This window comes from Octopus bimaculoides, chromosome 5 (assembly GCF_046866305.1).
Source record: "Octopus bimaculoides isolate indiv1 chromosome 5, ASM4686630v1, whole genome shotgun sequence".
Classification (NCBI taxonomy): Eukaryota; Metazoa; Mollusca; class Cephalopoda; order Octopoda; family Octopodidae; genus Octopus; species Octopus bimaculoides.
Window position 1 is genome coordinate 109,933,438 of NC_142932.1, and position 24,676 is coordinate 109,958,113.

Here is a 24,676-nt window from a genome sequence, read left to right on the forward strand (position 1 = left end):
TAAACAAATTTTACTGTTGGTTCTGGTCGAATAGTGGACAGACTGAGAGAGGAAGAATATTTTTATTTACATTTCATTTTTTTTTTCAAATTATTGCAATTCAAGAAATAGGATGGAGTCTAAAAGCGGAGTCAGTGAGGCTGAAAACGGTCCATACGGAAATATTTACATAATTTGTTTGTCAATATTAGCTACAATAGTCATTATGGTAATATCTGCTATGTACACTATTCGAAATATTAAGAGAATATGGTTTTTGGGTAACAGGAAGACCAGAAAAAGAAACAACCCTACTGCAACAGCGAATACAGAAAATAAAGACATTAAAAAAGATTCCAGTAATAATCATGGAACACAAGGAAAGGTTAACGTGCAAGATAACCAAACAACTAATACAAATGGTAATGACTCAAAGAATTGCAAGGAAACATGTAAGTAAGTTAATATCTGCCATTCTATCTATCATTATCAACGCTCATTTTTCTTTCTTTTTATTGAGCAAAAATTCATCAGCGCTCTTTGCGTTTCTATCTTTGATATTTACACTCGCTCGCATACACTGAGTGTGTGTATGTGTCTCAATTACTTGTTTTATCCACTGGACTGCGGTCATGCAGTGGCATCGCCTTGAAGTGTTTAGTCAACTTGTGTGCAACCTGTATCCCACCTGATGATGAACCATGTCTCATGCGGCCCGCTTCTCGAAAAAAGGTTACCCTTGTCTGATTTAATTGGAAAAACTCGACCCCCAGTAACTTTTACTTTTAAGTCTGGTACTTGTTTATCGGTTCCGTTTGCCGAACCTCTAATTTACGGGTATATAAACAAACCAACGCTGGTTGTATGTATAAAATTGAGGAACGAAAGTGTGGATGAAGGAGAGATTATCCAAAACTCCTCCAAAACAATTTTTTTTTTTTTGTTACAGTTTTTTCAAACATAATCTATACTATCTAAAATGCATCTCTGGGAAATTTCATTAAAAAATATTCGTCTTTACGAAAGTTATACGGAAAACAAAGGCGGCGATGGGATAATTCTGTTGCTCAGTGTATATATACGCACACACTTCCGTATTGCTCTATTAGAAACACCAAACAAAAGTACAGCTGTTACATCTCACAATTACTAAGATCAAATGTTTTTTTTATATGAAATGTTATTCGTTTCATTCGAGCCGCCAACTTCTAAACTTCAACCAACAGCTTGTAGTTTCTATATTGTAATTTACATAAGATAAGCTTTTATTTATTCATTCATTTATTTATTAGGAGGGAAATCTAATAAAACACGGCACTAAATATTTTAACGAACGAAATTTTGTATGACTGATTTTGCTTTTTTGCCTCTTTTAATTCAATCAACTCCCGGGACTTATTCGCGTTTCATTCCCACCACCATCAATAGTGAAAGTGAAAATACCTCTACCCTATTTTCCAAACCCATGAAAAATTATCTATGTAAGTGTCTGTTATTTAAAAAAATATTTTCTCGTACTCTACTATACCGCCTATTATTTAACGCATGCACTGACGGAAGTGGTAGAGAACCATTTATTCAGTTTTTTTGCTCCTATACTACCATCATTATTTCCATATTTCGTTAAAAACGGACAATAGATGCTTATTTGGAAGAAGATTTGGCTGCTGTTTCTAGCGAACGACCACGTAGAAACTCCTCGAGTAACTCAATCGATGGTTCAGGTTTGTGAGAACAGCCATGTCCTGCAATCTCAAGAACAATAATTACAATTCTTTACTGCACCTAAAATTACAGACGAAGTTGAAGGTGTCTATGCAGAATCTGTATGTTGCGTAATATATTTTTCGGATGCTCTGGGAAACATCGTCTGCGATGTTCCTGGGGTCGTAGGATGTTTTGAGTCTTTCCACATTGGACCCAGTTAACTCAGCCGGGATTGGTCGAGTCCTGACTTGTATCCATTGCAGCAACAACTAACACGCCGCCTTTTTTGTCCAAAGCCACTCTAGTAGCTTTCCGACCACCAAAACAAATAAAAATAATGTGTAATAGGTGTAAAAAATGTGTATTAAACGAATATGAAAACAAAAATTTGCGCTAACGAATCGGGGTTGGTGGGGACAGGACTTTCGGAAAATTCACAAGATCCGATTTTTTCCTTCGTAATTTTTAGAAAAATGGATATCTTTTAATGAAATTTTATATAAATACCTTTCAAACGGTAGAGATTACGATTATAAAGAAATTTGGGTAAATTTTCAGATTAACACCCGCATGATTTTCACTAGGGTGTTACGGTTTTAGGGTTATGGGTTAGGGTTAGGGACGGAATTCCCTAACCCTAAAACCCTAGTGAAAATCTTGCGGGTGTTAATCTGAAAATTTACCGAAATTTGGGGGGGGGGATTTTTTCCGAGGGGGGGGGGACTTTCGAAAAGAGAGAAATTCGTAAATTATTATTTGGTTGAAGTGTAATGGAAAAAAAACTTTTGAAAAAAAATTTTTTAGATTCATTTATTCTTCGTTTGAGTAATAGAAAAAGGTTTTTTAAAAGATCCTATGTATCATGGTGAGAGAAACAATTTCATAACTACGGTGTTGAATATGGTTTCACTAAAGAAAGAAGTTAAAGGTGATTTAACTGTTGTTTATAGTACATCACCGTTGGGGGTAAGAAGGGCTGTGTTGAATATTTTACACTATTAAAAAATGCGCCAACGCACCCCTCTGGAAAGAATTATCCCCACAATTTTCTTTATAATCGTAATCTATTTCGTTTGAAAGGTATTTATATAAAATTTCATCAAAAGATATCCATTTTCCTAAAGGTTATTAGGGAAAAAATCGGATCGTGTGAATTTTCCGAAAGTCCTCTCCCTACCTCCTCTGAAAAGAATCATCCCCACAAATTTCGGATCTATTTCAAAACGGGGGCACCAGTTTTCATTTATGTTTTATGTAGTGTTTTTGGTACCGAAAGACTTTCAAACTTCGTATACTTATCTATTTTGTGTTATAGAACAGAAAAAAAAAATTTGTATTTGAATTTATTTCATGTAAAAAATTGTCTTATTTCGATAATTTCTACTAATCACTGACGTCTATTCAGTTGAAAACAGTTAGCGCTGTAACGGTGTATATCGTATTAATCCCCTAACCCTAACTCTAGAAACCGAACTCTAAAATTGTTACACACATAGATACGCACAGCGTAATTTATTATATAAACAATATATGCGTATAAATTACGATTAAACCGGTTGAAATATGTCACAGGGAATAACATTTTTATGACCGCCCAGCAATAACCCTATTGAGCTGAATAGACGTCAGTGATTGGTTGAAATTACAGAAATACGTCAACTTTAACATGGAATAACTTGCGATGTACGTTTTTTTGTTAAGAAGACTAATAGTAAAAGATGTTTTATATGACACATTCTACCAGTGTCCCAAGTTTCAAAGTGTTTCGTTAAGAAAATACTGGTGCCCCCGTTTTGATATAGATCCCAAATTTCTTTATATTCGTAATCTATGCCGTTTGAAACGTATTTGTATAAAATTTCATCAAAAGGTATCCATTTCCCTAAAGGTTATGAGGGAAAAAATAGGATCGTGTGAATTTTCCGAAAGTCCTCTTCCCACCCAACCACCCCCGATGCGTTAGCGCAATTTTTTGTTTTCATATTTGTTTAATACACTTTTTTTTTCCTTTTTTTTTTTGTGGCCGGGTGTTAAAGTAAACATTAACCACTTTCTCTATAACTTCAGTGACGGAACTTGTTGCCTCATACTCTTTACTGATTCCATGCCCAGCCAAAGCTCTGCAAAACGAACGCCCTACGAACCTTACACAACCCACTTCAGATAGTTCGCAGCAAGCTCGCCAGTTTCGGCTTCTGCACCGTTCTACCAGTTGCTGTTATTAGGAAAGAAGTGAGGCTTAGAGAGAGAACTTTTCTCAAAATCCCCAACTCAAATTTCACCAAGTACTAAACTTACTTCACTCATTGGGAAGGATACAGCCACTCATCAGAAGTATCACTTTGGTGATATCGTACGAGAGAAGTCGGAGTTTGGGCTGATGGAAATTGTCTGGGCATGGAATTTTATTAAGAGGCACTACCAAGGGATGCAGCAACTTTGATATTTCTTTAACTATTTAATTTAATGATAAATGTAAGAAATATTTTTTATCTTTTATTTGTTTCACTCATTAGACTGCGGCCTTGCAGGGGCGCCGCCTTGAAGAATTTTTAATCGAATGGATCAACTCTAGTACTTATTTTTGAAATCGTGGTGTTTATTTTATCGCTCACTTTTGCCGAACCGCTATGTTTCAAGGCTGTAAACACCAACATCGGTTATAAAACAGTGGTGAGGGACAGATACAGACACAATGGCACACTGGCACTTGTGCCGGTGGCACGTGAAAAGAACATTCGAGCGAGGTCGTTGCCAGTGCCGCTGGACTGGTTCCTGTGCAGGTGGCACGTAAAGAACACCATTTTGAGCGTGGCCATTGCCAGTACTGCCTGACTGGCCCTCGTGCCGGTGGCACGTAAAAGCACCCACTACACTCTCGGAGTGGTTGGCGTTAGGAAGGGCATCCAGCTGTAGAAACTCTGCCAGATCCGATTGGAGCCTGGTGCAGCCTTCTGGTTCGCCAGTCCTCAGTCAAATCATCCAACCCATGCTAGCATGGAAGGCGGACGTTAAACGATGATGATGATGATGATATATATAAACGGGATTCTTTCAGTTTCCGTCTATCAAATCCACTCACAAAGCTTTGGTCGACCCGAGGCTATAGTAGAAGACACTTGCCGAAGGTGACATGCAGTGGCACTGAACCATGCAGTTGAGAAGCAAGCTTCTTACCACTGTATACTCTCGCAAATGAGCAACATACCGCATTGTTTAAACCCAGTGAGGAGAGCAACTAGAAATCACACGAAAAATATGCGACAAATAACGAAGATAGGATCCGGAGCCATTACAGAATGATTACCAACATGCTGTTAATGTACCTGGTAGAATTTATGCGGCCTATGAGGGTTGAAAGATACGATACACAAGAAGAGTGGACCTACCCTAGTTATTAAGTGAAAATAAAACAAATTTTGAAATTGAAATAAAATGTCATGCAAAAGTAAATCATTCCGAAAGCTGTTTTAGAATGTTCTGAAAACATTTATCCCCGGTTTTCTCATATTTTTCGCTCCAAAGAAACTCATCTAGATGGGATTCAATCATATTTGTTTGTACTCCCATCATACTCATCAATCTGCGTTTATATAATTCAACACTTTCTTCTCCTTTAGAAATGAATAAGCAGCACCAGAACTCTGAATGTATGGCAAAATATAAAATATTTTAAATAACAATAGAATTATACCGAAGTGAATGACATTTTATTTCAATTTCAAAATTGTCTTATTTTCACTTTCTTAATGACTAGCGTGGGTCCATTCTTTTTCATGAGTACCGAACACTTCATAGATGACTTTTGGGATCTTTTTTAAAACGGGGGCCACATTTTTCATTAATGTTTTACGTAGTGTTTTTGGTACCGAAAGACTTTCAAACTTTGTATACTTATCTATTTTGTGTTATAGAACAGAGAAATATTTTTGTATTCGAATTTATTTCATGTAAAAAATTGTCTTATTTCGATAATTTCAACCAATCACTGACAAGTATTCAGTTGTTTATATTTACTCCTTTGGCTGATTAAGCGGTGTAAAGCGTATTTAATTTCCATAGCTTCGTTTTGCTTTTTTCTTTTTAAATTTGCTGTTTTACCCTAACCCTAACCCTATCACCGATAGAATTGTTTCAGAATCGTTTGTTTATGTAGTCGGCACTTAATGTATATCGGCTGAATGGACGTCAGTGATTGGTTGAAATTACAGAAATACGACAACTTTAACATGGAATAACTTAGGGATTTCTTTTTTTTTTTAAAGAAGACTAAGAGAAAAAGATGTTTTATATGACACATTCTACCAGTGTTCCAAGTTTCAAAGTGTTTCGTTAATGAAAAATGTGGCCCCCGTTTTAAAAAAGATCCGACTTTTGTTTTATGATGAAGGAAATTACCCGTAATAAATCTCGTTTTATGTTTCCATGTTCTGTGTTTCGTTTTAAATATATCTTTACTATCAATTGAATCAGCCACTGCTAAGTAAAAGCTTTCTACTTTCGGCTTGGGGTAATCAATCTACAGCGTTTGTCAAATCGATCCGATTTATTTTATTCGTTGCCGTCCTCCATTTCTGTCGCTGTCTCTCCAAATCCTGTTTGTCAGCTTTCCCGTCCACTTGTCATTCATCCTCCGGACATGTCCAAACAAACTCTATTTTAACGATTTTATGGATTCGACAATGTCAGTTTTATTTTGGTGGCGCAGGGGACTCTGTTTCGATGATTTATAGCCTCCCACATTATGCCAAGCTTAATGTGTTGTACACGATTGAAGTGTCTTAGCTTGCTTGTTATGTCTTCTGTCAGGTTCAATGTGTCTACATTATTAGTTAGAAATTGTTGGATAGCACTTTGGTAAACTCGTCTTTTAAAGCTCAGGAGCATTTTGATTTTAAAACTTCTTGAAGGCTTCCCAGCCCATGGTAATTCACTGTTTTATTTCTTTATTTCCCTGTTCGCATTATTAAGTTACACAATGTAGATGTAACTGCTTTACCACTTGAATGGATGATTCCTCAACTTTTATATCAGAAACTTCGTCTAACAGTTTGTTAGATGGTTTTTTTCATGTTCATTCTTTGTTGAATTAAGCTTATGCAGAGCCGTAGTATATGCAACAAAGGGGACCTGGCTATTTTGTAGAATATTAATTATTTTTATAAATCCAACTGCATATTGAATGACTTGTATGTTATCTATTACAAGGGGTAATCGAATTGTATCATAGGTTTTCACTTTATTATTTTACCAAAAGTTCAATATTTATCTGCTAAGTGACATGTTTGAAACATTTAGAGGCTTAACTCTGGAAGACGACCGCCTAGACGCGGTAAATTATATTGGCGAATTTGAAAGGGTGAACCAAGCCTTAAATGATACATTACGTATTCATTTATATAACATTGTTACTTCGGCATCTGTGATGCACAAATTGAACATTTTCTCCTTATATTCAACCCTAATATCATATGAATTTGTTTGTGGTCTAATGTTGAAAATGTGTCTTTATAAATTAAATTTGTTGCTTGTACTTGAATGTTAACTTTTCGTTTAGCGTTGAAACTATACGCGATATTATGAGATGGTACTTTGGATAGTGCTTGGTTGTTCCAGCGCCTTAGCAATCCACCCAACAGTAATGCTATGGGTCTTCTGAGTTGTCTCGAAAACATTGAGAAGGGGTCTGTCTTTTGCGCACGCATGCCTTACGCTCCGCCACATTTTCTTCTGGAACCGGCGGAACTATTCAGAAGTGATGGGAAGAGATCCTTTGTCCCTTGGTAAGAGGTAGATGCCTCGTCTGCGACACCAGTCTGTGACACCTTTGCTCTCTCTCTCTCTCTCTCTCGAACGCACACACATCCAAGATGCTGATGTAAATGTAAGGGTCACTGCTTCCGTAATAAGTATCGGGACTTATTAGTGAACCTTTTCTTCCAGCCTGTGGCGTTTGAGACGTTTGGAGGTGCTGGACAGCTAACTGCGAAGTTCTTGTGGTCGGCGGCTCGCCTTACCGAGGTGTCAGGCGATGCCAGTGAGGGTGCTTGGCTATTCCAACGCCTTAGCATCGGCGCCGCCTGTGGTAAATGTCACTAGGTTGTTGGCTTGCTTCAGTAGGTTCCGCCGAACTTTGTAGTGTGCAACCGGAGAAGCACTTAAGTGTTGAACTGATGGCCTTTTTCTTTCTGTCTTCCTCTTTGTTTTCTCTTTTCTGTTTATTCGCCCTTGTTAGTGTTTCCTTCGGTTTTGATTTATATTTTAATGTGGTTTTGTAGTATATGTTTCATATATATACGTGTTAATTATTGAATTAACTAAATTTTCAATAAATCTACCATTCCTTCCTACTGTTTGCTTTTGTAAATGAAATAAAATTCCGATATTATTTAACAACGATAACTAACATTATGGTGTTTTGGGTAAATATACCAGTAATAGTCTGATTAATTCAGCAGACCTTATGATGTATTAACCTTGTTATATAATGATCCCAATTATTATATAACAGGGTTAATACATCAAAATAAATAAAATGGAAAATCTATTCATTAGCATCCGACAAAAAACTAAGTATTTACCTATTTGCTGGTGTCATTCAATTTAATTATTGTAATTTGTTTTAACTTGATATTGGATCTCGTAATTCTTCTACGTATTGGATCAACTTTAAACACCCAGCATACATAACAAAAGCGACATAGCACTCTGATAAAGTATTTGCGTGGGGCCTGTAGCATATGGTGGTGAGTTCTGTCGGATCTCCTGACACAGGAATCATGTCTGTGAATCGAAGATGCGTAAGAAATTGACTGTAGATTTTGATTTCCCATTTTCTAATGTAGTTTTAAAAATACTTTTAAGTAGCTTGGGAATAGCTTAGGGGGAATAGAATCACCCTGTCTTACACCCTTTGCGGATGGAAATTTCGTCGAATCTTTTGAAATACACGTTTTCATGGTTTTCAATATTGCCATTTTAATCTTTTTTTTTTTTTAGGTTGGATGTGGAATACGTATTTTATCGTTCTATTTTATATATATATATATATATATATATATATATATATATATATATATATATATATATATATATATATACGGATGTAAAAAAACATTTCTGTACTTAATAGCATCACAATAAATATGGACAGTTAGATGGTGTTAATGACAACAGAATTTCATATAACTGCTGTATATCTAGTCACATAGCCTTGCAGAAATATCAATAGTTAATACAAAATCACGAGCCAAAAAAATTACGTCGATAAATTGATAAAAAAAAAAAAGAAAGGAAAGAAACAGCCCGAACCCATTGTTTTAATTGAATGCTTACAATATTCTCAAATTAGTATTCTATTTCTAACTTTACATTAACAATATGTATAAATTTGTCTTGTCTTGTTAACGCACCTGCGTAATGTTATTTACAAGGAAATTATTTCATACGAACATAGTTTCGCATAGTAAATATTGTTTTACTGTGTTCATTTCTGCTTTATTACAAAAAAATATTATAATATAGCATAGTTTCACTTTTTTTTTTTTTTTCTAATCAATTTTATGGCAAAAAGAAAAAATACGAAACGCTTGGAATAAGATAGATTCTATCGAAAACAATAAAGCTTTCTCAAAGGAATTCATAAAGATAGAAATAGTTAGATCCCAGAGAAGAAACCTGGCAAGCATTGTCTATAGTGATGGCGAGAAAGTGTATTTCCTCGTTAATTCCATGCTTAGTCACAGGTTTGTGTTTTTTTTTTTAATCTTAAAATGAGTCGAACAACTCATACTTATAAAATGATTAAAAGGTGCTGGTGTGGCTGTGAGGTAAGAAGTTTGCATCTCAACCACATGTTTCCGAGTTCTGTTCCTCTGTGTGGTACAGTGGGCAAGTGTCTTCTTCTATGTCCCCGGGCCGACCAAAGCCTTGTGAGTTGATCTGGTTGGCGGAAACTAAAAGAAGCTTGTCGTATGTATGTGTGTTACTGACTCTGTGCCTTGGTAGTTGTAAACGAGTGTCACCGTTATGCAAGTGATTTCTTTTGCATCTATTCTTCTGGACATGAGGGGGAAAATGACTTTGCTTGAAAACAGGCGTGAGTTAACGGCAGCAAGGGCATCTGGCCGTACATAGAAAAGCCGCCTCAACAAATTCTGTCTGAGCCATGCGAGCATGGACGATAAAACGATGATGATGAATTGGAAAGACAACTTTACAACTAGACTTCCCAGATTCTCCAGTAAACACATCCCAGTCCATCTTCCCTGATTGCAACTCTCAGGAATGTCCTCCTGTTGATGTTCAAGGTGACCATCAACTGCATTTGTCTGCACCCTCCTCACTTATAAAACTAACAAAACAATTTACAATACAACCAAGTGACAGTCTGCCAGAATTGTTAGAGAAGTTTATAAACCTTTACATTCTAAATTCAAATCCTATCAGTCAAAAATACTTGGAGTGATTTATAAAACATCTTAGATGTGAATGAAATTATAATAGAAGACTACATTCTTTGGTACAGTTAGCTAGATGGAGCGTTAGTAGAATGTTATGATTCTCTTTTATTCTCTTTTACTTGTTTTAGTCATTTGACTGTGGCCATGCTGGAGCACCGCCTTTAGTCGAGCAAATCGACCCCAGGACTTATTCTTTGTAAGCCTAGTACTTATTCTATCGGTCTCTTTTTGCCGAACCGATAAGTTACGGGGACGTAGACACACCAGCATTGGTTGTCAAGCGATGATGGGGGGGGGGGGGGGACAAACACACACACACACACACACACAAATATATATATATATACACGACGGGCTTCTTTTCAGTTTCCATCTACCAAATCCACTCACAAGGCTTTGGTCGGCCCGAGGCTATAGTAGAAGACACTTGCACAGCAATACACCAGTCCCCAGTGTTCCTGCCACTTTTGGGATTTGGCCTGGCAGTCGTTTACCATAAGTGAGTTGAGCCATGGGGCCATGGAATTGGTTCCCGAAATGAAGAGGGAACAAGGCTACTGGAGTTCTGTGATGCAAATAACGTATTGGTCTGCAACACCAACTTCAGGAAACCAGCCAACCACCTGATAAGCTATCAATCAGATTGATTACATTCTCACCAGGCAATGGGATGCATGGTTGCTCTCAAATACAAAGACCCTCCGTAGTGAAGAATGTAGCCCCCCCCCCCCCCCCAACATAGACCCCGGGCCAGAAGGATGCCAAGAATCAGACCAATTTGGAAAAGGAGGATTTGGAAGCTTAAAGACACTTCATATGGTCAGAGATTTAGTCCAACTAATTAGCGAGAGAGTCTAGATGAGCAGCAGTTTAGGTTTTGTGCCACTGATGCTATATTTCTGGTAAGGTAGCTGCAGGAAAAATGTACAGCCAATGATAAACCTCTGTACTTGGCTTTTGTTGACTTGGAGAAAGCCTTTGGCAGGGTCTCCCAATCCCTTATCTGGTGGTCAGATATTACAGTGCAGAAACTAGGGATAGACAAGTGGTTGTTGAGAGATGTACAAGCCATATGCAGGGACACTACTAGTAAGGTGAGGGTTGGCAACAAGTACAGTGAAGAATTCAGGGTACAAGTAGGGGTTCACCTAAGATCAGTCCTCAACCCCTTTTTCTTCATCATAGTCCTCCAGGCAATAACATAGGAATTTAAGACAGGCTGCCCCTGGGAGCTCCTCTATGCTAATGACCTTGTTCTTATAGCTGAATCACTACCAGAACTAGAGAAGTTCCAGATATGGAAGCAAGGTCTAGAATTGAAGGGCCTTAGAGTTAGTTAACCTAGTAAAAACCAAAGTGTTAGTCAGTAAGAAGGCAGACAAATCACAGATCCCTTTGGACACATAAAAGGTGCAGCAATATCAGAAGGAGGTTAACAGGGAAAATAGCTTTTGTGTGTGGAAGATGCACAGGTATAGTAAACACTGAAAATGTACAGAAAATAGACTTCATCAAATGCCAGTGTGGTAAGCTAGAGGTAGTAGATAGCTTCCATTATCTAGGTGACCAAGTTAGTAGCGGGGATGGATGCTCTAAGAGCATAGCTCTGAGAATAAGATTAGGCTGGGCAAAGTTCAGAGAGCTCCTACCTCTGCTGACCCATCACACTCTCGGAGTGGTTATCATTAGGAAGGGCATCCAGCCGTAGAAACCATGCCACAACAGACTGGAGTCTGGTGCAGCTTGCCAGCCCTGGTCAAACCGTCCAACCCATGCCAGCATGGACAATGGACACTAAATGATGATGATGATGATGATTAGTCTGTCTCATTTCCTGATGAGTATGAAGCTTGTTTGACTTGCATGTTCACCTTCATGGTCTAATGTTTATAACATTAAGCACTTCAACCTTACTAGTCTTGGAAAGCCTGCAAAGGACATCGGTACAGCCCCTTCTTCTAGACCAGTGGTTCCCAACTGAGGTCCATATGGCCAGGTGGGGTCCAAATAACATTTTATTGTTAAAATGAAATTAATTGGTTATATGTTTACAATACACAAAATATTTTAGCTATTTTTTAATACAATTCTTAATAATATATGATTATAAAAATATAATAGGGTTTTTTAGACATCAAATTACTATGAGGGTCCACCTGAGTAAAATAGGAATCAAAGGGGTCCCTTAGAGAAAAATGGTTGAGAACCACTGTTCTTGGCTAATCCTATAAAAATTAAAATGCCAAATTCAGAACCTGGCAATCACACCCATTTGGCCATTATGTGACTGAAATGACAAATACTAGCTCCTGCTTTTAGTTAAAAGATAAACTTTTGACTATATACAAAAATGAATGTTGAAATTTAACATTTAAATAATTGACCTTTTGATAATTGGAGCGAGAAAATACTTCAGTTGTGATCAGTTACTAATTCTTTACAAGGTGTAACCTACATTAGGACAAGCACTCAAGGCTGATCCTCTAAAATTGCCAAACTGACTGATTGACTGACAACACTGTTGATCAGTGGTGGAGCCTCTATCCAGCTAAATTACCTCAAATCACAGTTTATCTCTTCCAAACAGGAAAGACTTATAGAACACTAGTTTTTAATGTATGAAATATGAGGATGGTCAAAGGTGCATTGCCTTTGATTACAGATTTGCTAAATCAGGATTGATCTGAGACTAAACAACATTGCCACCACCACTACAACTATAATCATAATAATATGTTGTGCTTTCATTTTATTTCTTATAACACCACTACAATAGTTTCTGCTTCTCTGAACTTGTAAGTTGTATTACCCACTCACACCCCACTGCACTCTCCTCTCACCATCCCTGGTGCTTCACCCCCAGACACTCTGCTAAAAATTTCCCCTATTGGATAGCAATACTGGAATGCTCTTCCTGTCTACATTTACTCTACAGGTATCAATCAGCAAAACCTCAAACTGAACATTTAGTACATCCATCAGTTTGAAAAGATCTGCAAAGACAATGTACAATGTCTGTCTTCCTGAGACTAAATAATGAAAAAGAAAAAAAAAAATTTTAAGCTTTTGTGACTATAGTTTGTGACTATAGTTTGCATAAAAAATTTCAATTTCTTTTCTAAAATTCATTAGTTTTTGTTTTTGGGGATTTTTTTTTTTCCTTTCTGAGAAGTAAAGTAATGTCCAGAGATATTGTATATTCTTCTAGATTGTTTACAAGCTGGTACCATGTATGAAAAATACCCAGTACATTCTATAAAGTGGTTGGTGTTAGGAAGGGTGTCCAACCATAGAAATCATGCCAAAACAGATAATTGGTGCCTTGTGGAGCCCTCTAGTTTGCCAGCTTGTGACAAACTGTCCAACCCATGCCAGCATCGAAAATGAACATTAAATGATGATATTTGATAAGAATAGCTTACAAGATTGATATTGATGAAACGTAAGATGAAAAATTTGGTGACAAAAATATTACAATTTGAGTACAGTAGATTTTACAGATTGATTAGTATAACATCTGGGGAAAAAATATAAATTATTCATCAACACCCTCAATTGCATAAAATTTTCAATTTCTTTTTTAAAAATTCATTAGTTTTTGTTAGTTTTATTTGTGGGGAGGAGTTCCTCTCAGAGACGGTGAGGCAATGCCCAGAGATATTGTATATTCTTTTAGATGGAAAACAGACGTTAAACGATGATGATAATTGATATGAATAGCTTACAAGATGAAAAATTTGGTAACAAAAATATTACTAATTGAGCATAGTAGATTTTACAAAGTGATTAGTGTAGCATCTGAGTAAAAGCATTAGTTAATAAAAGACAAAAACTACTGCATTGGTTTAGGTGGGCATAGCCAAGCAGTCATTGTTATTATGGCAAAAAAGAAAAACAGTAGGCAGGGCCAGTGTCTTGTTTTGTTTTTAATGATTTGACTTGAAGGCACGTGGCTTAGTGGTTAGGGGTATTCAGTCCATAGTCATAAGGTTGTGGGTTCGATTCCTGGCAGTACATTGAATATATTCTTGAGCAAGACAAATTATTTCACGTTACTCCAGTCTACTCATCTGGCAAAAATGAGTTGTATCTGTATTTCAAAGGGTCAGTCCTTGTCACATCTTGTGTCACACTGAATCTCCCTGAGAACTACACTAATTTCACGAGCAGGATGTTACGTTAAACTGGAACCTTTGTTGGCATAACCAATGGAGTGCCAGACAGAACAGGCTTGAAGGAGGATGCTGTACCTATGGCCTGGAATTGTTGTAGTTGATTTTCCTTTTGAATAGCTGAAGGAGAATTTTAGATGATTAACATGTTTGGAGTGGTAAATAGTTTTGAAGTGGAGACTTTATGGAAAATAGAGGGTAAGAGACAAGTGAGTTGGGGAAAGCCTGAGTGGAAATGGTATAAAAGCAGCCTATCCTGAAATGTAGTGATTACGGTTAGTAAGTGCAGAAATGCAGACTGATAAGAAAGAAAGCGAGCATGTGTGAGGTCCAGAGGTTGGTACATATTAGGGAATGACATGAAGCTTGTCAATCAAATGACTTTTTATTTCTTTATTTTTGTGGAGGGTGGGGAAGTGGAGAACACTAAGATGTCTGTGAAACAATAGCACCACCCCAGATATAAAAACAGTAGACTTAGAGAAAACCTGTGAATGATTGCTTATATCAAGGAATAGCTTTTTCTAAACTGTATGGGGTTGTAGTGAAGCTGCTCTCTCTTTCCATTATATATACATGAATGCAGATGTAGCAGATAACAGCTAGCCTTCGGCCACTTCTTTGGACCTCATGTCCACCACTCTGATTGGTTGGTATTGGCGTATCTTTCTCTCTTACTCTATCTCGTACCAGGGTGCAACCCAACCAATCGCCACCTTCAGATAAGGTCGCGTTCAACAAGAGAGAGAGAGAGCAGCTTCGCTACAAGGTTTTTGTCATTATTTTTTATTATACTTTTTACTTTCATTGATAAAGCACTAAATATATTTTCGTATCGTTTCTTTTCTTGATTGAATATTTATTTATCCTCTCCACACTTTTCATGTTTCTGTTTTCAATTTATATCTAATTTCTCTAGTAACAAAGACTAAACAAGGCCCAAGGTCAGTCCTTTCTTATTTAGATTATCCCTTTTATTTGTAACTGCTGCACTAACATATTGAACTTTATTCTTTAATCTGATCTGTTGAGACATGTTATTCTTATTCAAAGAAAACAATGGATTAATCTTTGTTTGCAGATCATTGTTGTAAAGGCTTCTAATGGAACTATATTATTTCCATTCATCAAATGTAAGACATGATAAGCTGCACTCTTTTAGTAACTGTTTGCACAGTTTAGTCACAAGTTATTTATTAACTCTTTACTGACTTTATGATAATATTCTTCTTGGGGAGATTCAGCGTGACACAGTGTGAGAAGGCTGGACCTTTGAAATACAGGTACAACAGAAACACGTGTCTGTATGTATGTATGTGTATGTATGTAAATATGTATGTATGTGTGTATGTATATGTATGTATGTGTGTATGTATATGCATGCATGTGTATGTATATATGTATATATATATATATATATGTGTGTGTATGTATATGTATGTATGTGTGTATGTATATGAATGTGTATCTGGTGGGCTATGCAGAAACTGGGGATTGACAAATGATTCATAAGGGCTGTACAGGCCCTATACAAAGATGCTGTTAGTAAGGTTAGGGTTTGCAATGAGTATAGTGAAGAATTCCGGGTAGAAGCAGGGGTCCACCAAGTATCAGTCCTCAGCCCCCTCTTATTCATCATAGTCCTCCAGGCAATAACAGAGGAATTCAAGACAGGTTACCCCTGGGACCTCCTCTGTTGATGGCCTGGCCCTCATAACAGAATCACTACCAGAACTAGAGAAGAAATTTCAGGTGTGGAAGCAAGGTTTAGAGTCGAAGGGCCTTATAGTCAATGTCGCAAAGACCAAAACTTCTAGTAAGTAGGAAAGTGAGCACATCACACACCCCTTCAGGTAGGTGGCCCTGCTCAATCTATAGAAAAGGTGTAGGTAGAAACTCCATAAGATATACTCGGTGAAAGCTATGGATGCATAAGAGGTGCAGCAACATCAAAGGAAGATTAACTGGGAAGATAGCTTTCGTGTGCAGCAGATGCACAGGAGCAATAAACACCACAGATGCTCAGAAAACAGATTCCATCACATGCCAGGGGGAGAAACTAGGAGTAGTTGATAGCTTCTGCTACCTAGGTGACCAAGTCTGTAGTGGGGATCAATGCTCAGAGAGTGTTACAACTAGAATAAGAATTGCCTGGGCAATGTTCAGACAGCTTCTACCCCTACTGGTGACAAAGGGTCTCTCGCTCAGAGTGAAAGGTAGATTGTACAATGCATGTGTGCGAACTACCATGCTTCACGGCAGTGAAACATGGGCCATGACTGCTGAAGACATGCATAGGCCTGAAAGAAATGAAGCTAGCATGATCTGCTGGATTTGTAATGTCAGTGTGCACACACAACAGAGTATAAACACCCTGAGAGAAATGTTGGCCATAAGAAGCATCGGATGTCGTGTGCAAGAGAGATGTTTGTGTTGGCATGGTCATGTACTATGGATGGATGAGGAGAGCCGTGTGAAGAAATACCACTCCCAAACAGTGGAAGGAATTTGTATATATATATATATATATATATATATATATATATATATATATATATGTATGTGTGTGTATATATATATATATATATATATATATATATATATGTACGTGTGTATGTATATATATATGTGTGTATGTATATATATATATGTGTGTGTATGCATATACGTGTGTATATATATATATGTGTGTGTGTATATTTGTATATATATATAGATATGTGTGTGTATGTATGTATGTATATATATATGTATGTGTGTGTGTATCTATATATGTATGTATGTATGTGTATATATATACGTGTGTATTTATTCTCTTTTTATTCTCTCTGTTTATTTCCTCGTGTTCCTTTCTGTTGAAGAGCATAGGCTCAAAACGTAAAAAATTTTCTCCCCTGCCCAAGCGTTAAACTAATACACCTATTTGTTGTTAATAGCCCTGTCTTCGTCTTTTGTTTGTCTGTAAATTTCAAAACCACGTAGTGGTTGAATATATTCTTAAGTCCTCCATTTCATCAATCGTAGCAGTTTCCAAGCTTCACCACTAATTCAGTTTTTAACTAAATTGCAAACTGTTAATAGTTTTAAAGAGGGCTCCTCCTCAGCTACACTTTAGCATAAATAGTTTGAGATTTGGTTCAGTAGAAAAAAAGTTACATCAAAATATGTCAGACCTCAAGTGGAGCAGTAATGCAGATATTCATCTTCAATTAACATAAATATTTTAATTTTAGATTAAAAGTATACTTTCTTAGGCTTAAATGATAGAAAAATGCATGAGAAATTCAGAATCATTAGTCGCATTGAACAAAAATTAGTAGAAAAACAGTTAAGAGGTAAAATGATACGAAATTTAATGTCAGTAAAGAAGTAAGAAGTAACGCTTAAGCAATAAGAATAAAGAATATATTTCTATAATGAATTTTTGCATTCTAAGGTTGTAAGCTGGCAGAAACGTTAGAGCGCCAGGTGAAATGCTTAACAGTATTTCATCTGTCTTTATGTTTTGAGTTCAAATTTTGCCGAGGTCAACTTTGATGTACAGATTATTTGGTTAATGTTTTTTTAATTAAACACTTTCAAACTTCTGATACTGGTAGAATATGTCACATAGAATGGGGTTTATTCTTAACATCTTTGACAAAATTTTGTATTTTAGAAGCGGTATTTCATGTCTTTACGTTCTGAGTTCAAATTCTGATGTACAGATTATTCAATTAATTTTTTTTAACTAAACACTTTCAAACTTCCAATACTGGTAGAATGTGTCACATAGAACAGGGTTTACTCTTAACGTTTTTGACAAAATTTTGTATTTTAGAAGTTATTTTGTCAGAAGTTACAATGTAACAATGGACAAATTCGTGTTTGATAAGTGCCAATACATGAAACTCTCAGCTTTTGACTTACTCTCTAACTTCTGCCGATGATATATATTACATGTGTAAAAAAATCTCATCACACAATTGAACCAATGAAAGAGCCTCTACCTGGTCACTCGACACGCTAAAAATAGCAGCCAAAGTATCCCCCTACCTGAATCACATGCCCATTGTATATAATGTCCTAGATTATCCTTAAAAAGATGGTTGCTGAAAGGTGGAATGTCTTTGATGATACGTTTGCAGTATCAGGGTTGATTTGAGGCTAAATAACAACATTATGGTAAATTTCTATATTAACATCCACGCGATTTTCACTAAGTAAAAATTAAAAATTTGATTTTTTGCATGGAATCAAGTACCCTGACCTCCTAATATGCTGCAAATCCCTTATTTTGGTTCACTAAAAATGAGGTGGGGTCCCACCCCACCAATCCCGGAATCTCAATAATGCAAAATATATTAGTTTCCATAATGTCTTATAAGCTTATGAGTAAGGTATTTTCCAAGTTAAATAGTTTCATGCCCTTATCTTTGTCAAAGGATCTACTATGTGACCTTTCAGCCTCCTAGAAATAACAACCAAATTTTACATAAATCATTCCCTGACATTTTCTATAAGGATAGGACACTTTAGCTGATATAGCTGTACATATCTCTAAAAAGGCAGGATGGTCAATAGCTGAAATAGCTTTGATCATAAACTCTGCTCCAGCTAGCATTGCCTGGAGCTAAATAACTTTATTTAGCTTGTGTTCCATTTCTATATGGTGTTTAAAAACTGAACATACTAAAAAAGTTTACTTGTGATTTCATATCCAAATTGATAAAAGAGAAAAAGGAATTGTGATATTCATAACTTTACCAAGAGTATATTTACCCTGCCATGTTGTATTCCCATGTAGTAGGAAGAGGCTAAAAATCATCTCTGCTGAATTCCCAGTGAAATGGTAATGAACCCCACATGTAGAGAAAAAAGATGCAGATAATTCTGTCCATCTGTTTGCCTGCAATCGTTACACTCGAGTTGTATATGCGTCTTTTGGCTTGGGAGCCCAGGTTGAAGGTAAAGTTAGACATAGGGGCTCAGGTCTGAGAGGGTTAATGACATAACAGAAATGCAATGTCTTCAAACAACACTGAAAACTGGGTCATAGAATTAGTTCACTGACATTTGAACTTAGTCTTCATTACTATAAGTTTTAATGTTAATAAAAACTGATGCATACATCATATATTGGAAGTAATCACCCCAACAATCAAAGTTCACTTTTTGGATAGAGCTATTTCTGATCCCCTTTCCCTAAAATAAATGTCTCGTAAACTAAAATGTTGCAGCCTTTGCTTTAGAGGCAGACAAAAAATTCACAAATATTAAACTCTTGTGTTTGTATTTCACATTAGAAAAAGTTCATTAATGGACCACCTAATTGATGAGGTTGCTACCTAAATTATTTTCTTGTTTTTTTTTTTTGTTGTTTTTTTTTTTTCTTGTTTTATTTTAATCCTTTTACAAAGCATTTGAGATAAGTGGACAGAAAGGACAAACTAGAGACACCTTGCTTGAGTGCTTTCAAAAAGTGGATTCTGCTAAAAGCACTCAAGGTACCAGGTAGAGGAGTTAAATCAAGTGACAGATTAAGCCCACCACCCAAGTAAGCCATGGCAGGATTTGAACTCAAAATACTGAGGACCAGAACAAATACCACAAAGCATCCAAACAATCTTACAGTTCTGTAATCCACCACCCTTGTTGATAATTTTTTAGTGACCTTCAATAGATGGAAGGCAAGGTTGACCTCAGTTATATTTGAACTCAAGTGCAAGGAGTCAAAGCAAATATTGTGCAGAAGCCTGTCCAACTCTCTAACAACTATTTGTTTTTGTGTATACTTAAAAGCATTTCATTTATTTTATTTTCAGGCTGTGAAGAAACCCAAAATCCTCAAACCAATTCAGAAATAGACCCAATGCAATTTTGTCAACACATTCCAAGTGAAGTGAAGAAAGCGAAACAGCGCCTCACTTTGAAAAATATACAACTTTCTGAGAAAGAGTTAGAAGAAGAGAGAGCGATTCAACGACACCAGTTGGAGGAAATGTTTAATCTCATGAAAGCTCAAGGAGATAAATTTGGATTGGCAGACATCAATGAGATGAAGCAACAAATGAATCTCTATTCTATAAACTAAACAGTTGTTAGCAGATGTGTATCTCAGAGACTATAAGTTATATATTATTTATCTTAACTGTTGTATTGTTGTTTACTAAATTATTAACTTATGAATAAATGTTTGGGGGAACTTTTTGTATTTCATTATCTTTATTTTCATTTTTTTTTTCTCTGATATGAATCAGTGTTTTTTCAAATACCATTCTTCTCCAACCAAAAAATATTTATATTCCCAACCCTCTTTTATTTGTGAGAATACAAAACAGATTTTGCATCCATATAATTCTTCCTTTGCTATAGTATTGAACAAGTTTAAAAATGTATCTCAATTTTCTCGTCAATCATTACAGAAACACTATCATAAACAGCAATCCAGTGTAATAACTGGTATTTATTCCAGTGCATTATCTAAAGTTAAGATCCCAAAACAAATTTTATAAACTATTGAATTCTAATTCTAACCATGCATACCAGGAATGGATTATATACTTTTTACAGTAACAGAGCCATTTTTCTTCTAAAATTATTCAACTCCATGCTGCCAAATTCTTCTACTGCTGTAATGATACTTTCACCAGAAACTAATTGATCAAAACTTAACAGCATGTCTAGGCCAATGAATTTCAAGTAGAGTCATTTGTCCTTTACCATATATTCTTTGTAGCTCTCAATAATATAGAAAGCTATAAATGTGGTGAGCTGACAGAACTGTTAATGTCATAATGTAAAAGAGCTGGAAGAGATATCACAAAGCATTTTCTTTAAATTCAAATTCCTCCTAGATCAAATTTGCTTTTCTTCCTTCCGGGGTTAATAAAATAATGTATCAGTCAAGAACTAGTTCCTTCCTCTCAAAATTGCTGGCCTTATGCCTAAATCAGAAAGCAATAATATAAGAGCTATTGTCACACAGTCTAGTACAGATGCAAACTGTATCTTATTCACCTCATCTCTATCTTGTTCTAACATGCTACACCATCATCATTACTTGTTCTATTGAGGCTCAGGAATCACCATTCTCTAGCACATTTCTGTACCTTTTGTAACAGTTGACAAAACCGGTCACCAAGCAACAGCATTATGAATTCATATGGCTCTTGGAGATATGATTTGTGTGTGTGTGTCTGTGTCTGTGTGTTATATATTGTGTACATCATTCTTTTAAAGCAGCCTTCTTTATTTGAAATGTTGATCTTTATTTACGTCATAAGAATTTAGAACCTTCAAGAAACTTGAAAGCACCATGTATAAAGCACCCATGTCGGCACCACATAATTTCACCCGTAAAGACCATGTTCTACATAAAAGGTACTCGGTACACTTTATAAAGTGGTTGGCATTAAGAAGGGCATCCAGCTGTAGAAACCAAGCCAAATCAGATTGGAGCCCGGTGCAGCTCTTCTGCTTGTCAGCTCAGATCAAACCATCCAACCCATACCAGCATGGAAAACAGACGTTAAAGGATAATGATAATAATGAGCGTGAAGAAAAAACCTATAAATAATACTGGGTTAAAAAAACACTTGGATGAAAAAAAATTGAAGGCTGCCCTTTTAACTTGAACCCACATCTGTAAACATTTAGAAAAAGTTCATAGATATGGGTTCAAGTCCAACAGACAGCCTTTGACTTTTTATCCTAATATTTATAGCTTTATCTACTTCTAAAAACAATTTGATTTTTATATATTTTTTTACAAATATACAAACCCTCTTTTTTTTTTTTTTTTTAGGATAATATTAGTCTTAATGTGAAGGCGCAGGGCTCAGTGGTTAGAGCGTCGAGCTTACGATCGTGAGTTCGAATCCCAGACTGGGCTGCATGTTGTGTTCTTGAGCAAGACACTTTATTTCACGTTGCTCCAGTTCACTCAGCTGTAGAAATGAGCTGCGACGTCACAGGTGCCAAGCTGTATCGGCCTTTGCCTTTCCCTTGGATGACACTGGTGGTGTGGAGAGGGAAGGCCGGTATGCATGGGTGACTGCTGGTCTTCCATAAACAACCTTTCCCGGACTTGTACCTTGGAAGGGAACTTTCTAGGTGCAATCCCATGGTCAGTCATGACCAAAGGGGGTTTCAGCATTAGTCTCAAATAGCTAAAATTTATAGCAGTACCTTATAAAAACTAATGAAATATTCAAAATGAATGTAGTTTAATTGGTATTAATGCCTACATAAGGTGATCATCTTGCCTTTTCTCATACTTTTGTTAAATGCATCAATAAAGGTACCTGTATGTGGTCACTTAACCTCCTAGATATAACAGCCAAATCTCCTTCAATCACATCCAACTGACTTTAAAAAAACAGAAGGACACATGAGATAATGTAGTATAGGATAACCCCTACCTCCAAGAAAAAAAACAGGATGTTCACAACTGGAATATTTTTGACCATGAGTATATCTAATCAGGGCTGACCTGGGACTAAACAATTTTAGTTAAACAAGAGATCCTCCATGTATTACTTGTACTGCAAGAGATAGCAGTCAAATATTCCTCAGATATACCTTACTGACTTAAAAAAAAAAAAAAAGGAGGCTGGATAATATAATGCTTCAGAATGGATGGGATGGTCATTGTTGGAACATCTTTGACTATATAGGTCTATCCAAACAGGACTTATTATTTATTGGCACTCTGTCGCTTACGACGTCGAGGGTTCCAGTTGATCCGATCAACGGAACAGCCTGCTCGTGAAATTAACGTGCAAGTGGCTGAGCACTCCACAGACACGTGTACCCTTAACGTAGTTCTCGGGGATATTCAGCGTGACACAGTGTGACAAGGCTGACCCTTTGAATTACAGGCACAACAGAAACAAGAAGTAAGAGTGTACATATCTCTAAAAAGGCAGGATGGTCAATAGCTGAAATAGCTTTGATCATAAACTCTGCTCCAGCTAGCATTGCCTGGAGCTAAATAACTTTATTTAGCTTGTGTTCCATTTCTATATGGTGTTTAAAAACTGAACATACTAAAAAAGGGTTCGCCACCATCCCCTGCCAGAGCCGCGTGGAGCTTTAGGTGTCTTCGCTCAATAAACACTCACAACGCCCGGTCTGGGAATCAAAACCGCGAGTCCGCTGCCCTAACCACTGGGCCATTGCGCCTCCACTCAAACAGGACTAATATGAGGCTAAACAAAAACAATTTTAGTTCAAGTCTGGAGAAACGGTTAAAAACGGATATATTTAATTTTTAAAAAAATACATTGTAAAAATAAGCCTAAAAGGATTTATTTTAACAATAAATTTGGATCTTTTGATGTCATGAGCTGATAAATTCTCCGTGCAGCTTCTTTACCTATTCGCTTGGTTGATTGCAACACACCAGCATGTCTCCTTACCTGGAAAATCAAAACAGAGAAGCTTAAGATATTTATATTTAGAAAGGCACATATTCAATGTATGCTGCTAACCCGAATGAAACGATTAGGTGCAGCTGTTTGGATACAGATAACTTGGTACAGCTGACTGGGCATTCAGAATGTTTTGGTGCTGAAGGCAAACACATACGCACAAGCTTATGTGCGCAGAAACATACAAATAGAAAGGAAGAGCAAGCGATACATTACAATTTATTTATTGAACATGAGTGATGCAAACATCTTTCCCTTTTGTCAGAGAAATAGGCTCACACACATCAACAGGGAGAAGAGGGGAGCAAAGGAAAAGAACATTAACCCTTTAGCATTTAAACTGGACATATCGGGCCCAAATACTCTACATGTTTTGTGCTCAAACTTGCCAGTTCCAGCCCCTCACACCTATTCTACAATACAATTATATCTTTCTGAGATGAGAAATTTAGTGAAAGCAACCATCAAGATGAAGACACTGGTCTGACTAACGTATGTTACTTCTGCAAAATATGAATAAAAAATATATATAGGTGTAGGAGTGGCTGTGTGGTAAGTAGCTTGCTTACGAACCACATGGTTCTGGGTTCAGTCCCACTGCGTGGCACCTTGGGCAAGTGTCTTCTACTATAGCCTCGGGCCGACAAAAGCCTTGTGAGTGGATTTGGTAGATGGAAACTGAAAGAAGCTCGTCGTATATATATATATATATATATATTTGTATGTGTGTCTGTGTTTGTCCCCCCACCATCGCTTGACAACCGATGCTGGTGTGTTTACGTCCCCGTAACTTAGCGGTTCGGTAAAAAGAGACCGATAGAATAAGTACTAGGCTTACAAAGAATAAGTCCTGGGGTCGATTTACTCGACTAAAGGCGGTGCTCCAGCATAGCCACAGTCAAATGACTGAAACAAGTAAAAGAGAGTGCACATAATATAGATT

At 36.7% G+C, this 24,676-nt stretch overlaps 2 protein-coding genes across 2 annotated transcripts in view; one reads left to right on the top strand and one right to left on the bottom strand.

Moving 5' to 3' along the window:
* Nucleotides 1–112: 112 nt before the first annotated feature.
* On the top strand, nucleotides 113–20,504 carry LOC106875805 (uncharacterized). Its single transcript, XM_014924077.2, has 2 exons — nucleotides 113–431; nucleotides 20,125–20,504. Exons 1-2 carry the CDS (start codon nucleotides 113–115, stop codon nucleotides 20,391–20,393), a joined length of 588 nt encoding a protein of 195 aa, XP_014779563.1. The 3' UTR covers nucleotides 20,394–20,504.
* A 3,041-nt stretch (nucleotides 20,505–23,545) lies between these two features.
* LOC106875792 (structure-specific endonuclease subunit EME1) overlaps nucleotides 23,546–24,676 on the bottom strand; it is a 33,822-nt gene continuing 32,691 nt past the window's right edge. Inside the window, exon 11 of the mRNA XM_014924060.3 lies at nucleotides 23,546–23,721. Within this exon, the coding sequence (XP_014779546.1) occupies nucleotides 23,611–23,721 (111 nt within the window). The 3' untranslated portion in view covers nucleotides 23,546–23,610. The remainder of the gene's footprint in view (nucleotides 23,722–24,676) is intronic.